The sequence below is a fragment of the Artibeus jamaicensis genome, unplaced genomic scaffold (assembly GCF_021234435.1).
Source record: "Artibeus jamaicensis isolate MK-2021 breed Jamaican fruit bat unplaced genomic scaffold, CSHL_Jam_final contig_444, whole genome shotgun sequence".
Classification (NCBI taxonomy): domain Eukaryota; kingdom Metazoa; phylum Chordata; class Mammalia; order Chiroptera; family Phyllostomidae; genus Artibeus; species Artibeus jamaicensis.
In genome coordinates, this window is record NW_026521831.1 from 9,796,308 (window position 1) to 9,819,501 (window position 23,194).

Genomic DNA, 23,194 nt, shown 5'->3' on the forward strand with positions numbered 1-23,194 from the left:
AGGATGAAAAAGCCTGCTCAGCCACCGCAGAGGGTGAGATCACAGAGCCTCAGCCTCAGGGCACCAGGACGGCACCTTCGCAGGGCCCTGAGCCAGAGGCCAGATTGGGAACCAGCCCTTCCCCCTCTTCTTTGTAAAACAGGGCTCATCCACCTACGCGCAAGCACTGTGACGAGGCGCAGATAGGAAAACGAGTGTGGAAGCCCTGGGGAAGGAAGCGGTAGGCACACGGCCAGTGTAAACGGCCATTTCCCACCATGGCGATGCCCGGCTGACTTTCCAGCTGGATGCAGGACCCAGTGAAGGTCAGGCTCCCACTGACGTGGAAGTTCCAGGAGCAGGCACCCCGTCACTCACATGATGGCTAAGCCTCACACCACCAGCGTTTTCCAGGAACAGCACTTATTGCCGCTGCTGTTTAAGAGAGCTCTGCTGACATAGGCAGTCGGCTTGGGTGACACCCAGTCACCGATGGCCATGCCGGCGTTCCAGACGAGGAGGTCGGCTGACTGCACTGACTCAGGAGCACCGGGTGTTCTCCGGGCGGGGGAACAGCCTCAGCGTGGGGCTCCCTCGGCCTGCGGAGGCAAAGAGAGGTGTCACCCGCCCCCACCCCCTGCCCCGCCTTGCATCTTTGCAGCCAGAACTGCCAGGGAAGCCACTTAAGTGGCATCTGGGATCCCTCTTTTTTCCTGCAATGGCACTTCCTTGGGAGGCCTGGCCCATCACCCCATTACTAAGCAGGTGCTCTCCACTGTGTGTTCTCGCCGCACCCATTCATTTTCCCGTCCTTACCACAATTTGTAATTACATGCATTGGTGAGCTTGTTTATTATCTGTCCCCCTCACTAGGCTGTACCGGCCTCCCGAGAACCTGGATTGAGTTTCTCGGGTTCACCAGTGAAGTACCAAGTGCAATTCGGGCACGCAGCAAACTCAGCCAACACCTGTGGGGTGCCGACCTGGCCTGCCGCACCTGGGCCCGGTGCCGAGAGGCCTGTGTGCCCGTGGGGTGTGAGTGGGCCACTCTGTCTGGAGTGGGGGCCGTTACGGAAATCTCGTGGATTCCTTGAGAATTGGTTAGATGGAGCGGGGACATGGCAAGCATCAGATTTGGAAATGGGGATGTCTAGGGTTTGCCTTTGGATGCGCTGTGTTTGAGATGCCTGTGAGACAGGCACATGCCTGAGCAGACCTGCCAGCCTGGAAGGTACATGAGCACAGAGGGAGGGTAGAGCTTGACTTACAAATTGGGAGTTTTAGCAGTTGGTTATATATAAAGCCCTGGACTGAATGAGGTCAGTGAGGGACAGAGGGTAGGGGAGAAGCAAAGACAGCCCAGTGCCCAGAGTCAGATGTGGAATAAAGGGGAGGAACCCGTGGAGTGGCTGCCTGAGGCAGGAGGGCCACCCGCTTTGGGCCTAGTCACTGCCTTAGGGAGTTCACACTCTGGTTGGGGAAATAGTAAGTGAGGCGATAGGATTCACTCGGTGTCACACAACTGGTCGGTGGTGGCCCAGCTGGCACCTGCGCATCTTTCTCCGACACCCGGTCCGGGTTTCTCACCACTTGGACCTTGCTGCCCACACCCCGTTAGGACTCTTTTCTCAAAGTGGAGTACCCGGCTGTGCGGAGGAGAATACAATGTTACACTTGGAAAATAAGGACTTTAAAAAGCCGGTGTAGATGTGACTGTTTACGAAATTAGGAGTGTCGGCCAGTGTTCTGTTTGTTTTAAATGCATACCAGGTCTGCATTCAATGTCATCAAAAGTTCAGTGTGGGAACAGAGGTGTCTTTGTCCACTTTGATTACGAAACTCTAAGGCCACTTTAAGGAGGAATCATGGGGGACAGGTAGTTGCTTCGGTGTCCTTCAGTGTTCAGAGTCCTGTGCCGTCCGAGAGCTTTGTCGCCGTTCACCGAGGTGGGCGTGTCCCCGTTGGTCTGTCGTTGGCTTCAGCAGAAGAACTGGAAGGTCATTCTAGGGATCCAGAGTGCAGGGGGGGTGGGGGGGTGGGGGGACGATATCGGTGCGCTCTATTGTGCGCTCCCCCCCCCGAAGTTCCATTTCCTTCCACTGCCGAGTGTTGGACCCTCTTTACTGACTTTACCCACCCCTGGGGGTCGTTTTCAACACAAGCAGTGTTTCCTAGTAACATAACTGACATTTTATCTTTATTCGGTTTCCAGGAAAATGGAATTGGAAAGTTAGCTTAAGGTCAAATTCTCAAGTAGGAGAAGAAAGTAATTTGTTGTCCCTTTGTCCACATTGTATATTTTCTTACCCAACTTGTTCACTGTCTGTCTTCCATCCCTGGAACACGAGTCCCACTTGCGTAGGGATGTTGTCTGTTTTGTTGGGGAAGGGACCTGGAGCAGTCTCTGGTATATAGTTGCATGTGGAAGAATGAATGAACGGGCGACCTTTTCGCTTTCAGCTGAGGGGGCTCTGGCTCCCAGATGCCTAGCAGTTGAGTGTTTTCTTTAAAATCAGTTAATGAAACTCCCATTTTCCGAAAGCTAGATCCATTTATTGATTGATTTATTGAGCACTGCGCTCCGTGCTGGGGATACAAGGATGAACAGAACCACCTGGGCTGGCTCCCAGAAACTGCTGCTCAGAGGATGGCTCCTTGGGGGGGAAGGGGGAGGTGTTTGTAGACCGTCTGGGTTAGGGTTCCCTGCACACGACACCCGTCCTTCTGTTAAAAGAGGGTGAAGGGGGCCGGGTGTCAGACGGTTCCCTTGATCTCAGCATGAAATGATACATTTTTCTGGGTCTGCCCTGCCCCCGAGGTCCGGGAGGGGCGCTGTGGTGCCAGGAGCACGTCTGGACGGGTGGCAGAGCCCCCGCAGCGGGAGGGGAGTTCCCATCTCTGTGGTTTGCTGGTTTGAGGACATTTGCTCCCAGACCTCCCAGACCCATATTTTTTAAAAATAAAATAACGCCACTCTTCTCGGGCTGAACGAACTGGACGTCGAAGCACGGAAGGAGAGCGTGTCCATGTGGCCTTTGCAGGCCGCCCTCAAGGGCAGACTGTGAAAACGAGGCGCATGTATTGGGAAAGAGGAATTCACATCCTGTCTGGTCCGGGAGGAAGCCAGAGCTCGCCCTCGAGGGCTGTGGGGAGCTTGGTAATCTAGTGACATCTGGGTGCAGAGCAGGCCCTGCTGCGCCCGCCCTGGGGAGGAGAGAGTGGAGCGAGCCGCTGAGTCCCGCCCAGTTCTGGCGTGTGGTTAACCCGGGTCTCCCTCCCTGGCTGAGGTGCCAAGTGCAGTAGCACCTCACCGGGGGTTGGGGGGTGGCGGTGGAGGCCCCAGCTCTTCCCAAGGGATACTTCTTACCTATTTCTTTTTTTTTTTTTTTAAGATTTTGTTTCTTTTAAAGTCATTGTTTTTCTCTCCTTTTTGTTTTCCAGAGGTATTTTTGGTTAACTCTTAGAGAGAGATTGAGCTAAAGCCCAGAAAGTTACTGAGACATTTTTGGAGAATTTCTGGCTTTTTCAGAGGGAAACACTATCACCTTCTATTGACAATGAGAGGGGCCACTGGTTCTCTTACAGGCCTGCCTTTGTGCACTGGTCCTGCGGCGATGCCTGCCGTAGATCGCAAGGAAATATGCAATAAAATTGTGTGCTCTCATAGCAAAATCTTGCATTGAATTACAAGATTTAAAAAGTTAATGAAGCCCAGGCTGGTGTGGCTCAGTGCATTGAGTACAGGCCAGTGAACCAAAGGGTTGCTGGTTTGATTCCCAGTCTGGGCATGTGCCTGGGTTGTGGGCCAGATCCCCAGTCAGGTGCGTGAGAGGCAACCACACATTGATGTTTCTCTCCCTCTTTTTTCCCTCCTTTTCCCTCTTTCTAAAATAAATAAAATCTTTAAAAAAGAAAAATAAAGTTAATGAATTAGTTTTTAAATCGATGTTTGGTTTTTCCACCATCCTCTGTGTTTTAGGTTTGAAGTTTTACTTTTCAAGTCACAGGAGACTCTGGTGATAATTCTCCAGGCCTCACACAAACGCGCCGCCTCGTCTTTCCTCCGGCTCTTACTGCAGCGCCTCGCTGCGGCCGGAGCCTGGTTAGTGGATGTGGCGGCTGGGTCTCCTTTCAGTCTGGCAAACTAGTGTCAGAAGCGGCAATCTCTGCATGTTGGAAACCAGGAGTTAAAATATCAGAAAGAATCCAACGCTGTGTTTCTTCCCGAAAATACCCAGAAAAAATCTTTAGTCAGACTTGGTAAAATCTCTAAATTACAGATCATTTCTTTAAAAAGGTGCAGTTTTATTGTTTTTCAAGCACATTTTGAGTTAAGAAAAAAACAACAACAAAATATTGCCTACTCAGTTCCATGCATGTTGATCAAGGGGCTGCGAGGGGCCAGTCACCAGGGTGAGCTCCGGGGGCAGGAGATGAACACAGAGTGTTCTCTGGGTCCGGGGAAGACAAGGGTGTAGGGAGTAAGTGTAACGCCGGGTGGAAAGATGGGGCCTGAAAATGGGAAGTGGGGGGAGGGGAGGAGGAAGAAGCTACTTGCCTGGCTGAGTCCATCAAGTTTTTCAGGAGAATTGACATTTGAACTTGGTCTTTGAGGGAGGGGTAAGATTTACCCTACGGCAGGGGTAAGATTTTCGTGTTTTAGGGAGGACTGAGGGGCGGGGGTGGTAGCCACGGTGGACTGCCAGGTCTACCAGACCAGAGCCACGGCAGGAGTGGGCTGGAGAGTGGACGTGGTCCAGTGGTCAAAGAGCGATTGACCAGTGGTCAGTCCGGCTCCCTCTTGCATTTACCGTGACCTTGGCGACTTACTTGACCCGTGCTTCAGTGTTCGCAGTTGTAAACCGGGGATAATAATAGAACCTACTTCAGAGTGTTGTTTGGGGGTTCAGTGACTTAGTAATTACGGTCTGCTTGGACAGTGTCTGGCACATGGTGAGCACCATGCACGGGCCAGATGAATAAATAAATAAAACCCTGCAGAGAGAAGGTTTGGCCGGCTCCCTGGACAGAAAGGTAAGAATTGGCACCTGAAATCTAGGAAGATGATAACCACAGTGGCAGTGTGGTTTTGGATATTCACATATATCCACATAAAAAAGACACAGCAACAAGCTCTGGCTGGTGTAGCCCAGTACATCGAGTGTTGGGCTATGAACCAAAGGGTCGCAGGTTCAGTTCCCAGTCAGGGTACACGCCTGGGTTGCAGGCCAGGTCCCCAGTGTGGTCCACGTGAGCGCAACCACACGTTGATGTTTCTCTCCCTTACCTTCTCCATCCTTTCCCCTCTCTCTAAAAATAAATAAATAAAATAAAAAAAGACAGAGTAACCAGAGAGGAAAACCAGAAACCCACAGACAACATTTACAGCAAAACTAGATGGCAGGGTACCCTCAAGAATCCCGAAGGACAGGCTGGTGAGGACCAGCTGCCAACAGCTATAGACCAGCAGGCAGTTCACATTTGTGCGCTAAGAGCAGAAGGAAGCCAGGGCGTCCAAAGGGCCTGAGAGCAGCAAGTATTTGTTGGAATATTGGAAAGTCCCTCCGGCCAGTCTGAGATTAGCAGCTGGAAACGAGAGGGACGTGCCAAGTCCGGCCCAAGGGGCTGGAGCAGCCCGGGCCTGCTGACCAGTAGGGCGCTGTGCTGGGACGGGCCCCACAAGGAGCAGAAACCGTTGAGAGTGGGCGGAAATGGAGCAAGAAGTGACAAAAAAGAAGGAAGGTGGAGGTAAAGTGGGGGAGGGGAGATAGCCAGGAACTACCAGAAAGCACGCTGCTGTATGTATCTTTAGCCTTTATTCCGGTGTCATGTACACATCAGAAATTCCCAGGTGGCAAACACACAGTTTTGTTGTTTTTTATAAGTCGATACAGCGGTGCAGTCAGGGGCACAGTTGCTTCAGAACATCTCATTGCTCCGGAGAGGTCTTTACGCCCGCTCACCATTGGGCCCCTCCCCTGCCTGTGGCCGGCAGCCAGTCTCTGCTCTTTGTCTCTCTAGATTTGCACTTGGTGGGAATTTTACATAAATGAAATCACAGCATCTTGTAGTCCTTTGCGTCTTGCTTCTTCAACTTAGATGTTTTTGAGGTTCACCAACATTGTAGCACGTCTCAGTAGGTCCTTTTTATGGTGAAGTAGTTATTTCCTTGTATGGATATACTATGTTTTGTTTACCCATTGCTCACTAACTGATGAGCATTTAGTGAATTACCCATTCACTAATGGATGAACATTTGGACAGCTATTATAGATAATGCTGCTGCGAACATTTGTAAACAAATCTTTCTGCAGGTACTTGTTTTCATTTCCCTTGGATGGAATCATAGGAGTGGAATCAATGGGTCATATGATAAGTTCACATTTAGCTTTTTAAGAAACTGCCAAACTGTTTTCCAAAGTGGCTGTACCATGTTACATTTATGAGTTCCAGTTTCATTCCATTCTCTTCAGTACCTGGTACTGGCAGTTTTTAAATTAGAGCTAATGGTGGGGGGGTTGTAGTGGTGTCTGACTGTCATTTTCATTTGCATTTCTCTAATGACTCATGGTGCTCAGTAGCTTTTTCTGTGCCTGCTAGGCATGCGCACATCTTCTGTGGTGAAACAGCCGTTGGAGTATTTTCAGTTGGATTGTCATTATCAAATGATGAGTTCTTTATACATTGTGGATCCAAGTTCTTTACCAGATACAGCATTTGCAAATATGTTCTGCCAGTTTATGGCCTGTATTTATTTTTTAATGGTGTCATTTAAAGAGGAAAAGTTAATTTTAAGGAAATCCAATTTTTCCATTTTTCTTTTTATAGATTTTCCTTTTGGTGTCATAAGCAAGAAATTTTTACCTTATCTAAGACCTCAGAGATTTTCTTTTATTTTTTTCTACAAGTTTTATAGTTTTAACTTTTACATGTGGGTCTCTAATCTATTTTGAGTTCATAATTGTGTATGGCATGAGGTAAGGATCTGAGTTACTTTTGGGGGGCATCTAGCTACCAATTGTCTAAGCACCATTTGTTGAGAAGTCTTCTCCTTCCCTGTTAAATTTCCTTGACACATTAGTAAAAAATTAACTAACTGAACATGAATGTAAAGGTTTATTCCTGGAGTCTCTGGTTTTATTAATTTATATATCTGTTCTTAAGCCAGTGCCATACTGTCCTGAATATATAGCTTGATAGCAGGTTTTAAAATTAGATAGTGTAAATCTTCTAACTTTGTTCTTTTTCAAAATTATTGTGGCTATTTTCAGTCCTTAACATTTTTATATATATTTTAGAATCATCTTGTCAATTTCTACCAAAAAAGGCCCTCCAGGATTTTGATGAGGACTGCCTGCAATCGATCTCTAGATCAGTTCAGAGAGAATTGTCATATTAACCGTAGGAAATCTTCCAATCCAAGGTCTCTCTAGTTAGATCTTTAATTTCTCTCAAAAATCTTTATAGCTTTTATTTTATAGGTTTTGAATTTTTGGTTAAATTTTTGATGAGTATTTTGTTCATTTTATTCTATTGTAAATTGAATTGTTTTCTTAATTTTCAGATTTTTTTTTTGCTAGTATAAGAAATACTGGTTGTTTTTTAAAATATGGATATTGTATCCTGCAACCTTGCTAAACTTACTAATTAGTTCTTGCAATTTTTAAATAGATCACTTAGAGGTTTTACACATGGGATCCTGTCATCTGTGAATAGAAACAGTTTTACTTCCTCCTTTCCTCAGGGTCTTTTATGTCTATCTGTTGCCCCATTACGGTTTCGAGAACCTCCAGCACTATACTAAATGCAAGTGGGGGGAGCAGACACCTTAATCTTACCCCTGCCTGCTCTCAGCGAGAAAGCGTCCAGCCTTTCCCCATTAAATGTCAGGTGAGCGTAAGTCCTTCGGAGATGCCCCTCTGTCTCTGGTAACATTTCCTCACTTGCAGACTGCCTTTCCGATACTGCTGCAGCCCCTCCAGCTTCCTCGAGGTTACTGTGTACATAGTGTGTCTTTTTTATCCTTTTACTTTCCACCTGTTTGTGTCTCTGAATTAAAACATCTCCTTTGTCTGCTACAGACAGCGCGCAGTTGGATCTCACTTTTTTACCCCATGTAAAAGTTGTTGCCTTTTCATCAGAGTGTTTAATCCATTCACATTCGCCGCAACTGTCTGTGTGGTTGGCTTTGCGTCTGCCATTTTGCTGTTCGTTTTTCACATCTCGTGTCTTTTTCGAGTCTTTGTTCCTCCCGGTTACCCTCATTTGTGTTAAAAAATACTTCTTTGGGTATTGCATTTCAACTCTTCTGTTGATTTTTTACCTGTATTTTAAAAAAATGTTTTATCGTGCTTTCTCTATGAATGACAGGGTACATCTTAAACGGTCACAATCTGCCTCAGGTTAATGCTGACTTAATTTCAGTGTAGTATACAGTGTGGCTGTAATGTAGCTTCATTCCCTCCCTTCTCTGTGCTGTGTCTGTATGTCATAGACACCACAATGCAGTATCATAATTATTCCCTTACATTAATACAATCCTATTTGTTAGAAATTAGAAGAAAACATTTTAAAGTATTGTATTTGTACAATATTTATGTTTACCCACATATTTATACCTCTGGTACTTTTGTTAATTTATTACTGTGGATTCGACTGGGTCATGGGTTCGATTTCCTATCAGGGCACATACCTGGGTTGCGGGTTCGGCCCCTAGTTGGGGTGCATACGAGAGGCAATGTTTCTTTCTTTTTCTCCCTTCCTTACCCTCTAAAAAAAAATAGAAGGAGCATGCTGGGAGTGTATGCAGAAGATAGGTTTTGACTTCCCAGAAATCATAACAGTGATGATATTATTGGTATTGCTGTTCTGAAATATTCTGTGTAACACAGAATAGAGAAAATGAAAACTTGTAGAATGCTGTAATTCTGTTATCCCCTGTGTCCTTGAGAACCAATACTTTTCATATGGGAAAAAGGCCAAAGAGATTTAAGATAGATCTCTGAATTCCTGAATCTGAATGATTGTATCGGAAATATCAGTAGGATGTGATTGGTATTTGTGTGTCTGTCTGTACATGTATGTATGCATGCGGGCACACGTCTGTGTATGCATACGGTATGGCGTGTGAGTACACAAAACGGCATATTCTTGTATGATTATTTATTATAGTATTACTTTCCATACCAACAACTGTAAACCTACTTTTGCCTCACCCTGTATGTACATGTATGTGTGTGTGTGAGAGAGAGAGAGAGGAGGAGGGGATGGGAGGGAGGCCTGACTCAGGGGCAGTGACTGTGCCTGGCGCCTGGACTCCGATGCTGAAGAACCTTTTTTCAGTGAAAGAAACCTCGATGCAGCTCTGGAGTAGGAAGCGAAGGAGACAAGCCTGGAGCGCCTTCACGGACCAGACTGCAGGGAGACCACCAAAGGTTTCCAGGGTCACAGGAAGGGAGTTCAGGCCAAATATGGGACAATTTGAATTTCAAGAAGTGTAAAAAGTGCTGCAGACTCATCAAATATGTTTAAATTAATGAGCTGTGTCTTAGTATCTAGCCAAGTAAATAAAAAGAACCAAATATTCCCCCTTCTTTGCTATATGAACTAGAAAACCAAATATTACATAAACAAAAACACCTCCCTCTGAACCGATCCCAGCCAGTAAATGAAAACGCAGTGAAAGAACTAGCATGTTGCCCTTTCGTTAACTCACAGTGAATTAATGTATTTGACCACCAAGGGCTACTAAGGTGACAGAAGAAGTGGTCACCAGACACGACATACCTCCTGAGGGATGAGCACACCACTGGCCAAGCCCAGCAAAGGGACCGAACCTGAAGTGGTCACTCCCCCAAATCCAGCTGCCACCTGCGAGAAATGCAGAGACCAGAGGGGAGTGTCGGGCCACACCACGGCCGCACGCTCTTCCAGCCCACGGGGAGCTCTCCAGATGGAACAGCTCAGCCTCTTTAACCAGCAGATTCTAAGGAAAAGAAAGAGGTAGAAAGGGAACCTGTAGATTAAGAGCTTTTAAAGATTCAACCTGTAAGAAGAAGAATGTGGGCAAGATGAAACTCTGCATGCAGGAGCCACTGAGCCGGAAGGCGATGGAATGAAGCAGTTCCAATTGGCCCGTTCCTGGGGATGGAGGGCGGGGCCTGTGAAGTGCAATGGGGAGAGTGATAATGTTTCTTCTTTAACTTGGGTGGTAATTACAAGGATGTTTGCCTTATAATACTCCCCTAAACAGTATATTTGTTTTTTATGGCTTTCTGTATCTATATTTTATACAGTGTAAAAAGGATAAAAAAGGATGGGGGGTAATAAAAGATGGGACAGAGCAATGCCCGGCAGAGGGCAGGAGGCGTCCCTGCACTGGGGACCAAGGGGTCTCCGTGCTAGTCCTGGCACCCCGAGTCCTCTCTGGGACTCGATTTCCCTCTGTGTGAGCTGGAGACAGTGACAACGCCCAGCGTGCCTCACCAGGTTGTGGGGAAACCGCCTGGAACGAGTTAGTGCCATCTCAGCGGAAGGTGGCGATGGGGGCTCGTGTCTTCTGAGTGATGATGATGCTGCCTCGTGTGGTCCCCGCAGCAGCCTAGTGGGCCCAGGACTGCGGCTGGGTCTTCTTACTGCGCCCTCGCACGTGAGCACCCGGACCGTGGCCCGACTGTGGCCGGACGCAGTTGGTGACTCTCTGGATGACAGCGTAAAATAACTTGTAGTTTATCTCGTGGGTTTGTGAATAAATGCCAGCTCTTGTGGATGGCTCGAAGGGGCTTGGACATAGCCCCTTCCCCCAAACAAATTAAGCGTTCGCCCCACAGATCCATTTGCCCTGCTCAAGTGCCAAGCAACGCTTTTTTGTGTAGATGGTGCAGAGGTATAGCCAAGCTAGCCGAGGGACCGGCTGAGAATTTTCACTGGGAAGGGCCAAAATAAAAGCAGCTAGGATGAAATAATTTGATCGAGAAGCTTGTCCTAACCGCTTGCGCACACACCCATTTCTCTGTCGGCAGCATTTGGTCGGTCTGGCACTCTGACTGCTGTGCCTTTGTCATCCACCCCCACACCGCAGGGGCCGAGGGTCCCTCCCTCCTTCAGAGCCCCTGCGGTGTGGCCCATCTGGCCCTCCGTCTCCCACCTTCTCTTGCTGCGCCCCTGCCCCTGGAATGTTTTTGTTTGGTGTCACGGAAGTTAGTCACCGTTTCCAGCCGGTCTGCGGGCTTCTCCGTGACAGGGTCGTCTTCAGCTTTTCTGGGCGCCGGACTCGGCCTGCGTCCAGGCGCCAGCTCTTCTCTTTGTGGGCTGCAGGACGGTCATGGGCGTGTTAGATCATTTCTCTGAGCCTTTGCTTTCTCACTCATAAAACGACTTAACTGAGAGGAAAAGTTTGACGTCGCACGAAATAGAAAACAGTTCTGATTTTGTACTCTTTTCTGCTAAACCATAGATGCACAAACATACCAGTGGCTGCTTTTTGGCTTCTGCCCAGCAAATGTTTATCTGTGGAGTGGAGGGCCAGATGGCGGGTGGTGGGAGGCGGCTTTCCAGGCGTCCTCTTGCCCGGGCGTTGGAGGCAGGCATCAGTCCCGCCGTGCAGATGAGGGCACAGGCTCCACAGGGTGGGGTCTGCTGCCCTCGCTCTTGCCCTCCCCAGCGTGTGCCTAGCATCCCCTGGTGTGTGTGCCCTTTGCCGTGTGTCCACGTGTCTCACATTCTGTTCTCCCTTCCTCCTCCTCTTCTCACCTTCACTCTCGACCTCTGCCTTTTTCTTCTGTTTATTCCCAACTTACAGCTCTTTCCCAGGCCCCAGCACGTTATCCGGCGTGACTCAGGAGAATGTGTGAGAATCCCAAATGGCACCATGCTACCTCCAGCCAAAGCCATACTGCTTTATTTCCCTACAAACAATGTTGAAGGCTTTTATTTACCAATGTCCCAGCCAAGCCTCTTCTTTCCCAGTTGAGTGGCCTGGTTCGGAATAGGATCCCGCAGGCAGGCCTGGGCCTGAGCCCCACCCTGGGGTTGCCCTGCTCCCAGCCCCCTCCCAGCCCCTCCTCACCCACCCCTGCTGCCGGCTGGGCTCCTGAAGCCATTTGGACCTGTGACCCCTGCGTTTAAAGGTCTTCAAAAAATAACAACAACAAACAAGTCCCTTGGACATTTTTAGTCATAGCTTTTGAAATATCATCCCCAGAAGTGGTTTTGGAAATGCAGTTCTGTTTCCTGCGGATCAAAATGGAAGCGAACATTGTGCTCTTACCCTTGCCCTTAACCCTCAGCTCAAGAGCGGTGGTACGTGCAGAAGGACTGTCTTCCCCTTAGTGTCCTTTCTGCCCTTCTCCATCTCCACAGCCCAGTTGGCCGGACAAGCAGGACAGTCGGAAGTCCTTTCATCTGCGTGACATTGCTGCTGTGAAAGGTTAATTTGGGGTCATCGTGGTAGCAGACCCTCTGGACCTCCTAGACTGTGTCTGTCTTCCACTTGATCGTTGACTGTTAAAATGAATATGGAACTGGCCTGGTGCCCACCCTGCTCCGTGTGATTCTCTGTGTCCCTGCTTATGAGGCAGGTCATCGGAGCCCCAGCCTCACGCTACACGTGCCTGTCTCCTGGCTTGGGCTGGGTCGGGGCACATGTGTTTCTTGGTGGAAGTAAGTCATGGTGGTGCTTAGCTTTCTCTTGTCAGCGCTCCGTATCATACTCATAAAACCATGGCTGTCAGCCACCCAACCACCAGTCTGAGCCACTTACACCACTCCTGTGGCTCAGCCACCCAAGTTCACGTGTTCAGGTGTGGCCTGGCTCTGTTGACTGACCAGAACAGTCAGCAGTGTCAGCTCTGTTGACTGAGGTAGAACAAGAAGTACTCGGTGGCTGACACCCTCAGTCCCTCTACTCGTCAGTGTTGCCTTTGGCCCCTGGCCTGTGGTGGAGACTCCGTACCCCTCCCCAAGGACACTGGCACTCTCGGGAGATGTCACCACCACTTCCTGGGAGAAGGGCCACAGGGTCCCACAGAAGGAGCACTTTTCTATCCTCGCCTGACATCAGTTGTCTTTTGTTATTGAGGACACGATTGGCTTTCAGTAAATAGCAGAGTGATGGAATGGGTCCGACTGGGGAACACCTTTTATTTTTCCTTTAGAATTAAATGACCCCAAAGAAGTAAAGCAGACTTTCATGTGCTATAAACTGACTGGAAGATAGATTCTAGAATTCCAAAACTGAGCAGTGGCCAAGTTCTGAGGATAATAGTAATAAGGATGGCAAACCCCAAAAAAGCACTTAACTACAGGTATTAATTCATTTAATTCTTGCGACCAGTCTGTGAGGCAGGTACATCTGTTATTGCCATTTTACAGATGAGAAAACTGAGGTGCAGGCAGCTTCCCCGAGACCAACAGCTGGCAAGTTGCAAAGCGTGGAAATCTAAATGTAGGTTTGTACGTGAGGCTGTGGGTTTCCAGGTCAATGCTCTGAAGGGCAGTCCTTCCTTATACGCTAGATCCTGGCTTTGTCTGTTGAAAATACTTTATTAGACTGAGGAGTCCAACTGTGGCCCATACTGTTTGGCTTCCAGGGTTCAGCCAGGCGTCATCCCAAGCCCACGAGGAGGTGTGTTTGTTGGCTGGCCCACTGTTACCTCCCCTGCGCACAGTAGGCCCTCACCGTGTATTTCATGAATGAGGATTGATATCCTTTGACTCGTTCCCAAAAGGTAGAGGGGAGGAAGGACACGAGGCCGGGCGAGCCTGCCTGGATTTCTTCTTCCTCAGAGACTCGGGGTTTGGGGGAGCAGGAAGGGACAGGCGGAGGCTGCGTTGCTCTCTGATCTGAGCCCCTGGGGCAGTTTGTCCAGCTGCCATCCCTGGGCCTTCCACGTGCCACGTCAGAAGGACCCGTGCGCATGTCCCCGTCCGACCCCCAGCAGGCTCTCGGTGCCCTTTTGGACTCGCAGCTCTGCTGCCCGGGGGCAGGGCCTGCCTGTGGGCTGCCTGCTGCCTGTTGGCCCACCCCGACGCCCAGTTTCCTCGCCTCTGGTCACGAGGAAGCCTCCGTTGCTGAGGTAGTCAAAAAAAAATGTTGTTAAGCCTAGTACAACTCTCATTAGGTTTGAAATGAGACTTCCGGAAGCTTTGCCTGCTTGTCCACATCCCAGAGTGGACGGTTGTCACACCCTCCATCACCATATCCAGGCTGCAGCTGGCTCGCCCCGAGGAACAGAGCGAGTCCTTCCTAACGAGGCCAAGGTTGTGGGTTTGATCCCTGGCCCCCGAGTGCAGCAAGCCATCTGTCTTCACAAATGCGTGTCACTGGATACCAGTGAAGAGTGTGTACACAGGGAACAGGAGCCGGAACCCGTTCCGGGAAAAACAGCTCCCTGACGGCCGGCCAGAAGTGTCCTTTTGGACTGTGAAGGATGTCTTTTTCTTCTCCCCCTTCCCAGGACGGGATATCTGGTTTTCATTTCAGACCTTTCCAAAGAGAGGATACTAATGGTTATATAAATGCAGGGGAGGCAGTTCCCAAGCTTGGGAACCAAGAGAAAAGGACCCGGAGATGCGTGATAGATCCCTGTTTTTCTAGAGTTTTCTGTGTGGACTGTGCAGAATCCCAAGGGGCCTATCTCACGCTGTAAGACTTATCTGCTTTACTGGTTGCCTTGGTGACTAAGGAAACTCTTCAGCGAAGAGAATGGGAAAGGGATTTCAGGACATATGGCTGGGCTCACTCTCTTTTTTGGGGGGGTGGTGCACAGCTTACCAAGTGTCACTGGGTGCCTGGCTGGCCCCGTGAGGCAGTTGGGACGTGGAGAGGCAGGTGCAGAGAGGGCCTGTGCTCCCGAGAGGGTCACGGTTCAGTGGGAGGACACACATGAACACAGAACTCAGTGTGTGAGGCCACATGGGCTCCATATCCGTGCAGACTGGCGGGCAGCAGGCGGGGTGAGTGACTGTCTTCCTGGAGAAGCTGGGAGCGATTCCCAAGGGCAGCCTTTGCCCCGGGTCTTGAAGGATGGCTTTAGTTCCTTCGGAAACTTTCCCTGAAATGCCTGGACAATCCTCATTATCCACGTGGCTGCCTGGAAGCTGTCAGGCCCGGCCAGCCCAGGGCCGCCGCCACTTGGTACATGTGGCACCCGTGCTGCAAAGCCACCGCGGACAGAGGAGTTGTATTCTGTTTAAGCGGGTGCTTGGCTGTACTGCCTGCAGTCACACGTGGTGAGAGAGAAGGGGACAGGAACAGGTGGGAAATGTGTCCCCTGTGGTCCTGGTTCCTGTGCTCGTAGTAGCTCTGAGTTTCACTCGTCCCGTGAATGCTGATGGGGCCCTCCCTCTCTGTGTGCCAGCCTCCGTTTGAGGGACTTGGGACGTGCCAGCGAGCAAAGCGAAGGGCTTGGTCCTCGAGGCACTTGCGTTCTTATGGGGGATGTGAAGCCATCTAAGCTCCCTAAGGCAGGGTTGGTGGCCTTAGTCCACCGGCGTCTCCTTGGGGACAGGCCTGGTATTTGATACCATAATCATGCAAAAAGCCAGAGGATTTCTTAGCTCTCAGAGACCTATTGTGTTGATGTGTCCTGTCATTGACCTTCAGTTATAAAGTTCTCAATCACAGAGAAGGGAAAAAATATTGAACATAATATTTCCCTCTCAGAAGATACCTTTTTCTTATTACCTGGGGATATGACATCCAGCACAAAAAATATTTTACTCATGGCAGAACGTTGAGTCTGCATCCCAGTGACTAAGATGTACTGCTGGCCCGGGCCAAAGTCTGAGGCCAGAGATAACTCGGAAGGATAAGCTAAAGGGAAGAATTGCATTTTCCCATCGTACTCCCAAGAAATGAAAAGAGAAAGAGCAAAACACTATCTTGAGCTTGCTGTTGAAGCAGCCACCCATCAGGAGGTGACGCGGTTCTCAGTCTCTGAGTTTCCCACTTCGAGTTGGATTTGGGAGCTCTGACTTCCTTCCCATTTACATTTCCCCCTTGGCGTGCCGGCACAGAAGTCCAGTGACAATGGTCAAATGCTGAGACTATGGTTCAGAGTCATAGGACGGAGCCAAGCACCTCCCTAGGCTTGTACATAGAATGTAAATTGCAGGACCCAGGGGGCAAGAGGCAAGCTGAGTGCTGGCGAGTGCTGGAGAGTGCTGGCAAGTGGTGCCCTCCCAGGTCTGCTGGAAGTCATGCTTTTGCACTGACCTAAGGGCCAGCAGACAAGCCCTGGGAGGAAGAGATTCAGAAGGAGGCGGATGAAACCTGGCAGAAAAGGGAGAAGAGAAGAAAAGGTGGAAGTGGGTCAAGGGGGAAGAAGAATGTGCTGCTATGGCAAGTGAGTGGGCTTTCCTGCCAGAGGTGGAGCAGTAGGTTGCCTGGCTTTGCACAGAGCAAGGCAGGGACATCGGCCTGAGCTCTCCCTGCTGGGATGGGGCCAGGTAGCCATGTTGGAAAGGGAAAGCAAGATTTCGCCTGTTTGTCAGGCTAAACAACCGGCTGGTGCTCAGGAACTGGCTGACCCTTTCTCCTCAGTCATGGCCAAGCCATTTGGGAATCGTTTGGCACAGGCAGAAATGCACCCAGCTCAGGAAGCTGGCCGAAGCAAGGTGCAGGAAGTGAACCCCGAGTTCTGACAGCTTGCCAAAGCACCCGCTGCTCATTTTGAGAGTAGTTTACCATAATGAATTCTAACATCATGTACTCTGCCAAGGGTGATGAAATGGAATAAATGACCTCATGTCAAGGGTCCATGGAAACCCTCAAAACCAGGGGGACCCTGTGGCTCTCTTCTCTTCATTTTGGAGTGGGGATTTTAAGCAACAGTTCCTTCCAGAGAGTTGATAGATCTCAAGATTTTTCAGAATAAACTAATAGTTCAGAGACTCAAAAGCAGCCGCGTGGCTTTTGATTATACCCCTCAAATTGGGTTATTTCATAGCATTTACAATGTAATTCTTGCAGGTTAATTTCCTTTTTTGTTCCTTTCTATCATGATGCTCCATCCAGATTTTTAAAAGTTTTTTATTCTGCCATCAACAGTAAAAGGGCTTGGTTGAATAAAATTATGTGGCTAAAAATGAATGGTGTAGGTGTCGATGAGAATTGTATGTTTTTGCTTTGGGGATGCTCTTTATTTTTCTCATATTTAAAATGCACAGTCTTTCACCTTCAGTTCCTCCTCCCTCCTGCTGCCACATCGATCTGTAGTTAGACAGCCAGCCCTGCAGCCGTCCCCACGGCTCCACAGGCCCCGTGACCAGCACAGCCCCACGTCTGCTGAGACAGGCCTTCTCAGTTACTGGGGACCCTTTGTTTACAAGCAGGGTGCCTCCCAGTTTGTGGGAGAATTTGATTCTGAATCCTAACTCTCTCCAGAAATAAACTGAAACAGTTCAAGAAAAACTTGTATCTGTTTCCAAGGTAATTTCTGTGCTTCGGGAATATGCCCTCAGTTGCAGCTGGCTTCGCCTTAGGATGTGTGGGCATCCCTTTGGTTCCAGAGACTTCCCCCAGTCGTCCACCAGAGGGCCTCGGTCCTACACGGGAGAAGCCACCCTGCGCCTTTGAGGGGAGGTGAATTCATCCGTGGTTTCTCTTTAAGGTACCAGAGGCATTAGCTCGGACACTGGCCTGCTTTACCTGGGCCAGTAGATTTTCTTTTCTAGTTGTGAGCTTGTTCCTGGGAGTATCTCATTAACTGTGATCACTGGAATGCATGAACTTTGTACTGTGGATATATGTATTAAGTAATTTGCATATTAATGATACAAAACAGAGACCTGAGCTCTTGCATTCATATTGTGTTCTTTCTCCTAGAGTTGCACTTCAGCTTGAGAACTTACATTTCTTTTGCCCAAGAAGGTGACTGAGCTCCCAGCTCGCCCTCTTTCTTGGTCTGTGAACCTAAGCAAGCCATGTCACTTCTGTGCCACAAGGACTGGCTAGTGGTGGGTCATTATAGCTAGAATATTCTGTGCTTCTGTGCCTGGATAAGTAACTCCTTCCACAAGGAGGGCACATTCTGAATGGCCAGTTCCTATCTTGGAGCCTCCCCTGAGCTACAGGATTTAGATTCAAAACTGCCCGTTCAAACCCCAATTTTCAGCCCTTGAAACCTGGGTCTCCGGTCGTGTTGCCTCCATCCCACCCGTTTCGTACAGGTCAGAACGCCGTTCCTGCCGTACATCACACATCTCGGGAGCTTAATCTGTGATCCTGGAACGAAATTAGACTACTCCATCCTCCCATCCGTTTGTTAGCTGTCACCGTTTCCTCCCCCTTCGCTACTCGAGAGCCGAGCTTCCGTCCAGAGCAAATGTGCTTTGTTGCCTGAGAACCAGGTCCCATAAAAACCAGTGAAGGGAAAAGCAAAGCAGATTGCATGTCCCAGGGCCTGTTACCTAATTTTTATTCACGTCGCTGTTAGACTTCCTTCAGCGCTGCCTGGTGACCTGAGTACAAGCTTCTCTTCTTATGTCGTCGTAAAGCTCTCTGGTCTGCCACCACCTGATCCGTGTGGGTGGGAGGAAGGTGGGAGTACTTGTGTGCCTGTGCCGACAAACTCTCACCTGGGTTCCAGGCTGTTCTTGTGAATGAGAGCTCTGGGATGTCGTGTCGGTGTAAGAGACGAATTAATGGCCCTTGCGAGTGTTCATAACGTACAGAACCCACATTCAGTTTGATTTAATACCTTTGTGCAATTTAAAATGTCATCCAAGAAGCGAGCCAAATGCCTAGAGCACCTGCCACAGCCTGCAGGGCTGGCTGACAGGTTTGCACCGGCTGACCCGCTCCACCGCGCTCCGGAAAGATGAGACGCGTCCTAATGAGCAGGTTATAAATATCCCCGGGTTATGTCATAGGTGGTAGCGGCGCTCAATGTAAAGGGGCCGCACGGAAGTGCCGCCGGCTGAGCCGCCGGCTTTCAGAGAGGACAAGTGGGGCTTGGATATGTTGACCAGGATGTTACCAAAGAATCATTTGTCCCCTAACGAAATGTGTCAGTAAACATGTCTCCGAGAGGCGGGCAGGGCAGCAAGATGAGAGGTGTTCCGAGCACAGCCAGGCAGCTCAGGTTCCGTGTTCATACAGTTGCTGGCAGAAGGGGCCTTCGACCCTTGCTTCTCTGCGGGGTTGGGGGAGGAGGGTTGATTGGTGGTCTCAAAGATGGGAGTGGTTGTTTGGTGGAGCCCCTCACTTTTCACACCTTCGATCTCCGTCTTACCCACAAAAGTTACAGGTTACAAGAGGCCTTTCCCCACACTGCCTGCATTGCCTTGTGGATATTCCTCTTCCCTGTTTGCCAGAAAAGACAGCTTCAGTGCCACTGCACAGAGCAGGAAAACTCCAGAGCCACTGCTGGAGTGAAGCTGGACTCTTGCAAGTGGGGGGGCGCCTCAGAATTGATTTTCCAGTTTTTGTTTTCTTGAGAAAATTTGGTTGTGGAGGCAGAAAAATCCATCAGTCCCAGGTCAAATTTTTTAGATTTGAACAAAGATGGACAGACGTATTCAGAATAATTCTTTGCTTAAAATCTAGCCAACAGCTTTTCTGTAGACAAAAATGCATGGAGCTATGTGTATAAAATATTTCATATGAATGCACAGCAGATGGAAACCCTGTCAATTCTGTGTGCACACAGGAACTTGACAAGAGGAGTCGGGAGATTCAGAGAGCTCCTCAGAGCGGTGGAAACGAGAACAACTCAAAACCTGCGGATGGTGAGTGTGACTAGTGACTTGATTGAGGGAGTGTTCTCTCCCCCCCCCCCATATATATTATTTAGATATAGTTTACAGCCCTGGCTTTTGTGGCTTAGTGGTTTGAGCGGGGGTCTGCAAACCAAAGGGTCGCCAGTTTGATGCCCACTCAGGGCACATGCCTGGGTTGTGGGCCAGGTCCCCAGTAGGGGGTGCACAAGAGGCAACCATACACTGATGTTTCTCTCCCTCTTTCTCCCTTCCCCTTCCTAAAAATGAATAAATAAGATCTTTTAAAAATGATATAGTTTAAATACCATACAATTTACCCATTTGCAATCAGTGTTTTTTAGTGTATGCACAGGTTTGTTCAGCCATCACTAATATTTAATTCAAAACATTTCATTGCCCTGAAAAGAAACTCCATACCCGTTAGTAGTCGGTCTCCATCCTCCTCATCCCCAGCCCCCGGCAATCCCTGATTTGCTTTCTGTCTGTTTTGGATGTTTCCTGTACATGGAATTAGGCAATATGTGTTCTTTTTTGACTGGCTTCCTTTACTTTGGATTATGTTTTTAAGGTTCATCCAGGTTGTAGCCTGTATCAGCATTTCTTTCATTTTTATTACTACCAAATCATATTTCACTGTATGGATATAACACATTTCACTTACCTGTTTATTAGCGGATGGGCATTTGGGTTGTTTCACTTCTGGGCTGTTATGAATAATGTGCTGCGAACATTCTTACACAAGTTCTTATGTGGATTCGTGCGTTCGTTGTTCTTGGGCGTGTACCTGAAAGGGGGATTGCTGGGTCCTATGGCAACTCTCTTTTTAATATTTGGAAGGATTGCCAGACTGTTTTCCAAAATGGTTGCACCATTTTACATTCTCACTAGAAGTTGTAAAGATGCAGTTTTTTTCTCATCCTCGACAGCATTTGTCAGTGTCTTTTCAGCTGTAGCCATCCTAGTGGGTGTGAAGTCTCCTCACGGTTTTGATTTACCTTTCTCTCATGGCCACTGATGCTGGCGTCTTTGCAGTTGCCCCTCAGTGGTGCTCTCTGTGAAACATCGGAAATGGGTCCTGTGAGGCAGGTAGACGTAAGCCCTCCCGGACGCCACTGCTGACAGTTCCTACCTGCCCGCCCAGAGCAACGCAGGTCAGGAGCACCCCGAGCTGTGCCTCGCTGTTCGACTGATGGTACTCACTGTGCAACTTAGAAGAGAAATACAAAGCCCAGGGAAGTAGACTGGTTGATCGTCAGCTTGGCTCTCCCGTGGAGTTGAGTTCTCCCTCTTCCCTTTTGAACCTTTCACTTTCCCTTCTGGGGCTGTTCCTTAACTGCACCTTCACAGCTTGCGCTTCAGAGCCACGGCCAGTGCGTGAGGGTTTGGGCAAAGGCCTGGTGCTACCTGGAAGCTGCAGGTCCACCTGTCCCCGTTGATGGAGCAACCCCATATGAGATCGCAGTGTCTTTTGTCACTGGCACTGTGGCCCTCCTTTTATCGTGGGTCTTTTGAATGCTGTGGGACAGTATGCGGTCGGGCAAGGCAAGTGCTTGTCAGGGAACATGAGGCTGTACCTTCCTTTGGTGTGTCCAGAGTTTTAAGTGCAGACGTACAACTCGGGGCAAGATGGCTGAGTCACAGGCTTTCCTAGAAGTACAGGGAGGGGTGGTGAGAGAAGATGGGTTTCACACACACACACACACACACACACACAGTTCACTTGGTCTTCAGTATTTATTTACATTTTGATGTGATTTATAGGTGCCTTAAGAAGTGTAAACAAGTCGAAATTTTTATCCATATTTTTGCAAAACATGGATAAAAATTGTTGCCTTTTTCCTCAAATTGACCCACTCCCAACATTCCATACAACTTTTCAACTGGTCAGTAAGAACAGCGTCTTCCAAGCTTTGGAAGCACCATGTAAGTAACTGATTATATGAGGTCTGTCCCGAAAAAGTCCAGCCACTGTTAATATAACGAGTGACAGTTTGCATGACATCTGTATAACCTGGCAGTTGAGGAAAGTGGACTGGATACACACACATGGATGATGACAGCCTCACTGTGCTAGTCAGTGGGACAGTTAGACACCACTGAGTGAGCACATGTACCGTGTGGCCGTCACATTCAAATGACTGAGTGAGTACAGCAATGAATCTGCATCACATTTTGCGTTAAGCTTGAACATTCCTCCACGAAATCTATTTGGGTGATTCAGAAGGCCACAGCTTCATCACAACAATGCACCCACTCATGTATCACATCTCGTGCAGAGTTTTTTGACAAAGCATCAAACCCCCAGGTGACTCAACCTCCTTACAGCCCAAATTTGGCATCCTGTGACTTCTGGCTTTTCCCAAAACTAAAATCGTCTTTGAAAGGGAAGAGATTTTAGACCATTGATGAGATTCAGGAAAATACAGTGGGGCAGCTGATGGCAATTGGGAGAACTGGGTGAGGCCCCAGGGTGCCTACTTGGAAGGGGACTGAGGTGTCATTGTCCTGTGTACAATGTTTCTTGTATCTTGTATCTTCTTCAATAAATGTCTCTATTTTTCATGTTACATGGCTGGATACCTTCTGGACAGACCTCATGCTGGCAAATGTTCTTATAATTATTTTAAAAGCACATTGAAAAAGCCAGGCTTTCAAAATTGCTTAAATATGGATCACTTGTTCATACTGTTGACTCTCAAAACTATGTATTGATTCATTAAGGAAATGGATGCTTTTTTCTCATTAAAAGGGATGAGTGTATTCAATACACTGTAGGGATCTGCCTGCTGCTTACTTCAATGTTATTTTTCAGAATTAGAGAGTATCTTTCATTATAAGGTTTATGATTTTTAAATCAGTGTATTTGAACTTATAAAAATTCTGTGAGGTAGAATTCTGAATAGACACATTAGGAAGGAAGACAGGTGTCTTTGATGTTTTCATTCTTTTTTCTGAGAATTAGAGTGAAGAGGCTCCTTTGGTTTGGGTGGCCTGGAGCTGCCCTGGACGGTCTCGGCCGGTGACTGGTCAGTGCTCTCATGGTGGGGAGAGCAGATCTCTGATCTGACCATCCCGGGCGATGGTCCTCACCTGACCCAAGTTAAACCGTTTTTAGTCCTTTGAGTGCTCAACCAAAGGTGTGTGTCGGAGTTCTCATAGGAAACTTAAACACGTACAGTGTGGGGCAAATGTAGGTTTACAGTTGTGCATATGGAAAATAAGAAGTAATTAATCAGTGATTACACAAGAATAAGCTGCGTTTTGGGTATTCACAACTGCAAACCTACTTTTGTGCCCTACCCTCTGCCCCCAACACACATACATCCCTGTGCCTGATTCAGAAAGGGCAGCTGGGGCGTTCTGGGGCAGGACCGGGACCCTAACATTGTAGTTTCCACGGTGATTCTCTGCCCACCCTCATTGAGAAGCACTTTCTGGGTCTTACTTACAGTGTGCCCTTGGCTCCCACTGGATCGCAGAAAGCTTCTCCAGC

General features: G+C 48.6%; 1 protein-coding gene across 5 annotated transcripts in view; it reads left to right on the forward strand.

Moving 5' to 3' along the window:
• Nucleotides 1–23,194, forward strand: part of TTC7B (tetratricopeptide repeat domain 7B) — a 214,370-nt gene that overhangs the window by 64,630 nt on the left and 126,546 nt on the right. For all 5 annotated transcript variants that reach the window (XM_053666004.1, XM_053666005.1, XM_053666006.1 and 2 more), the window contains exon 6: nucleotides 19,632–19,710. In XM_053666004.1, coding sequence (XP_053521979.1) covers nucleotides 19,632–19,710 — 79 coding nt within the window. The remainder of the gene's footprint in view (nucleotides 1–19,631; nucleotides 19,711–23,194) is intronic.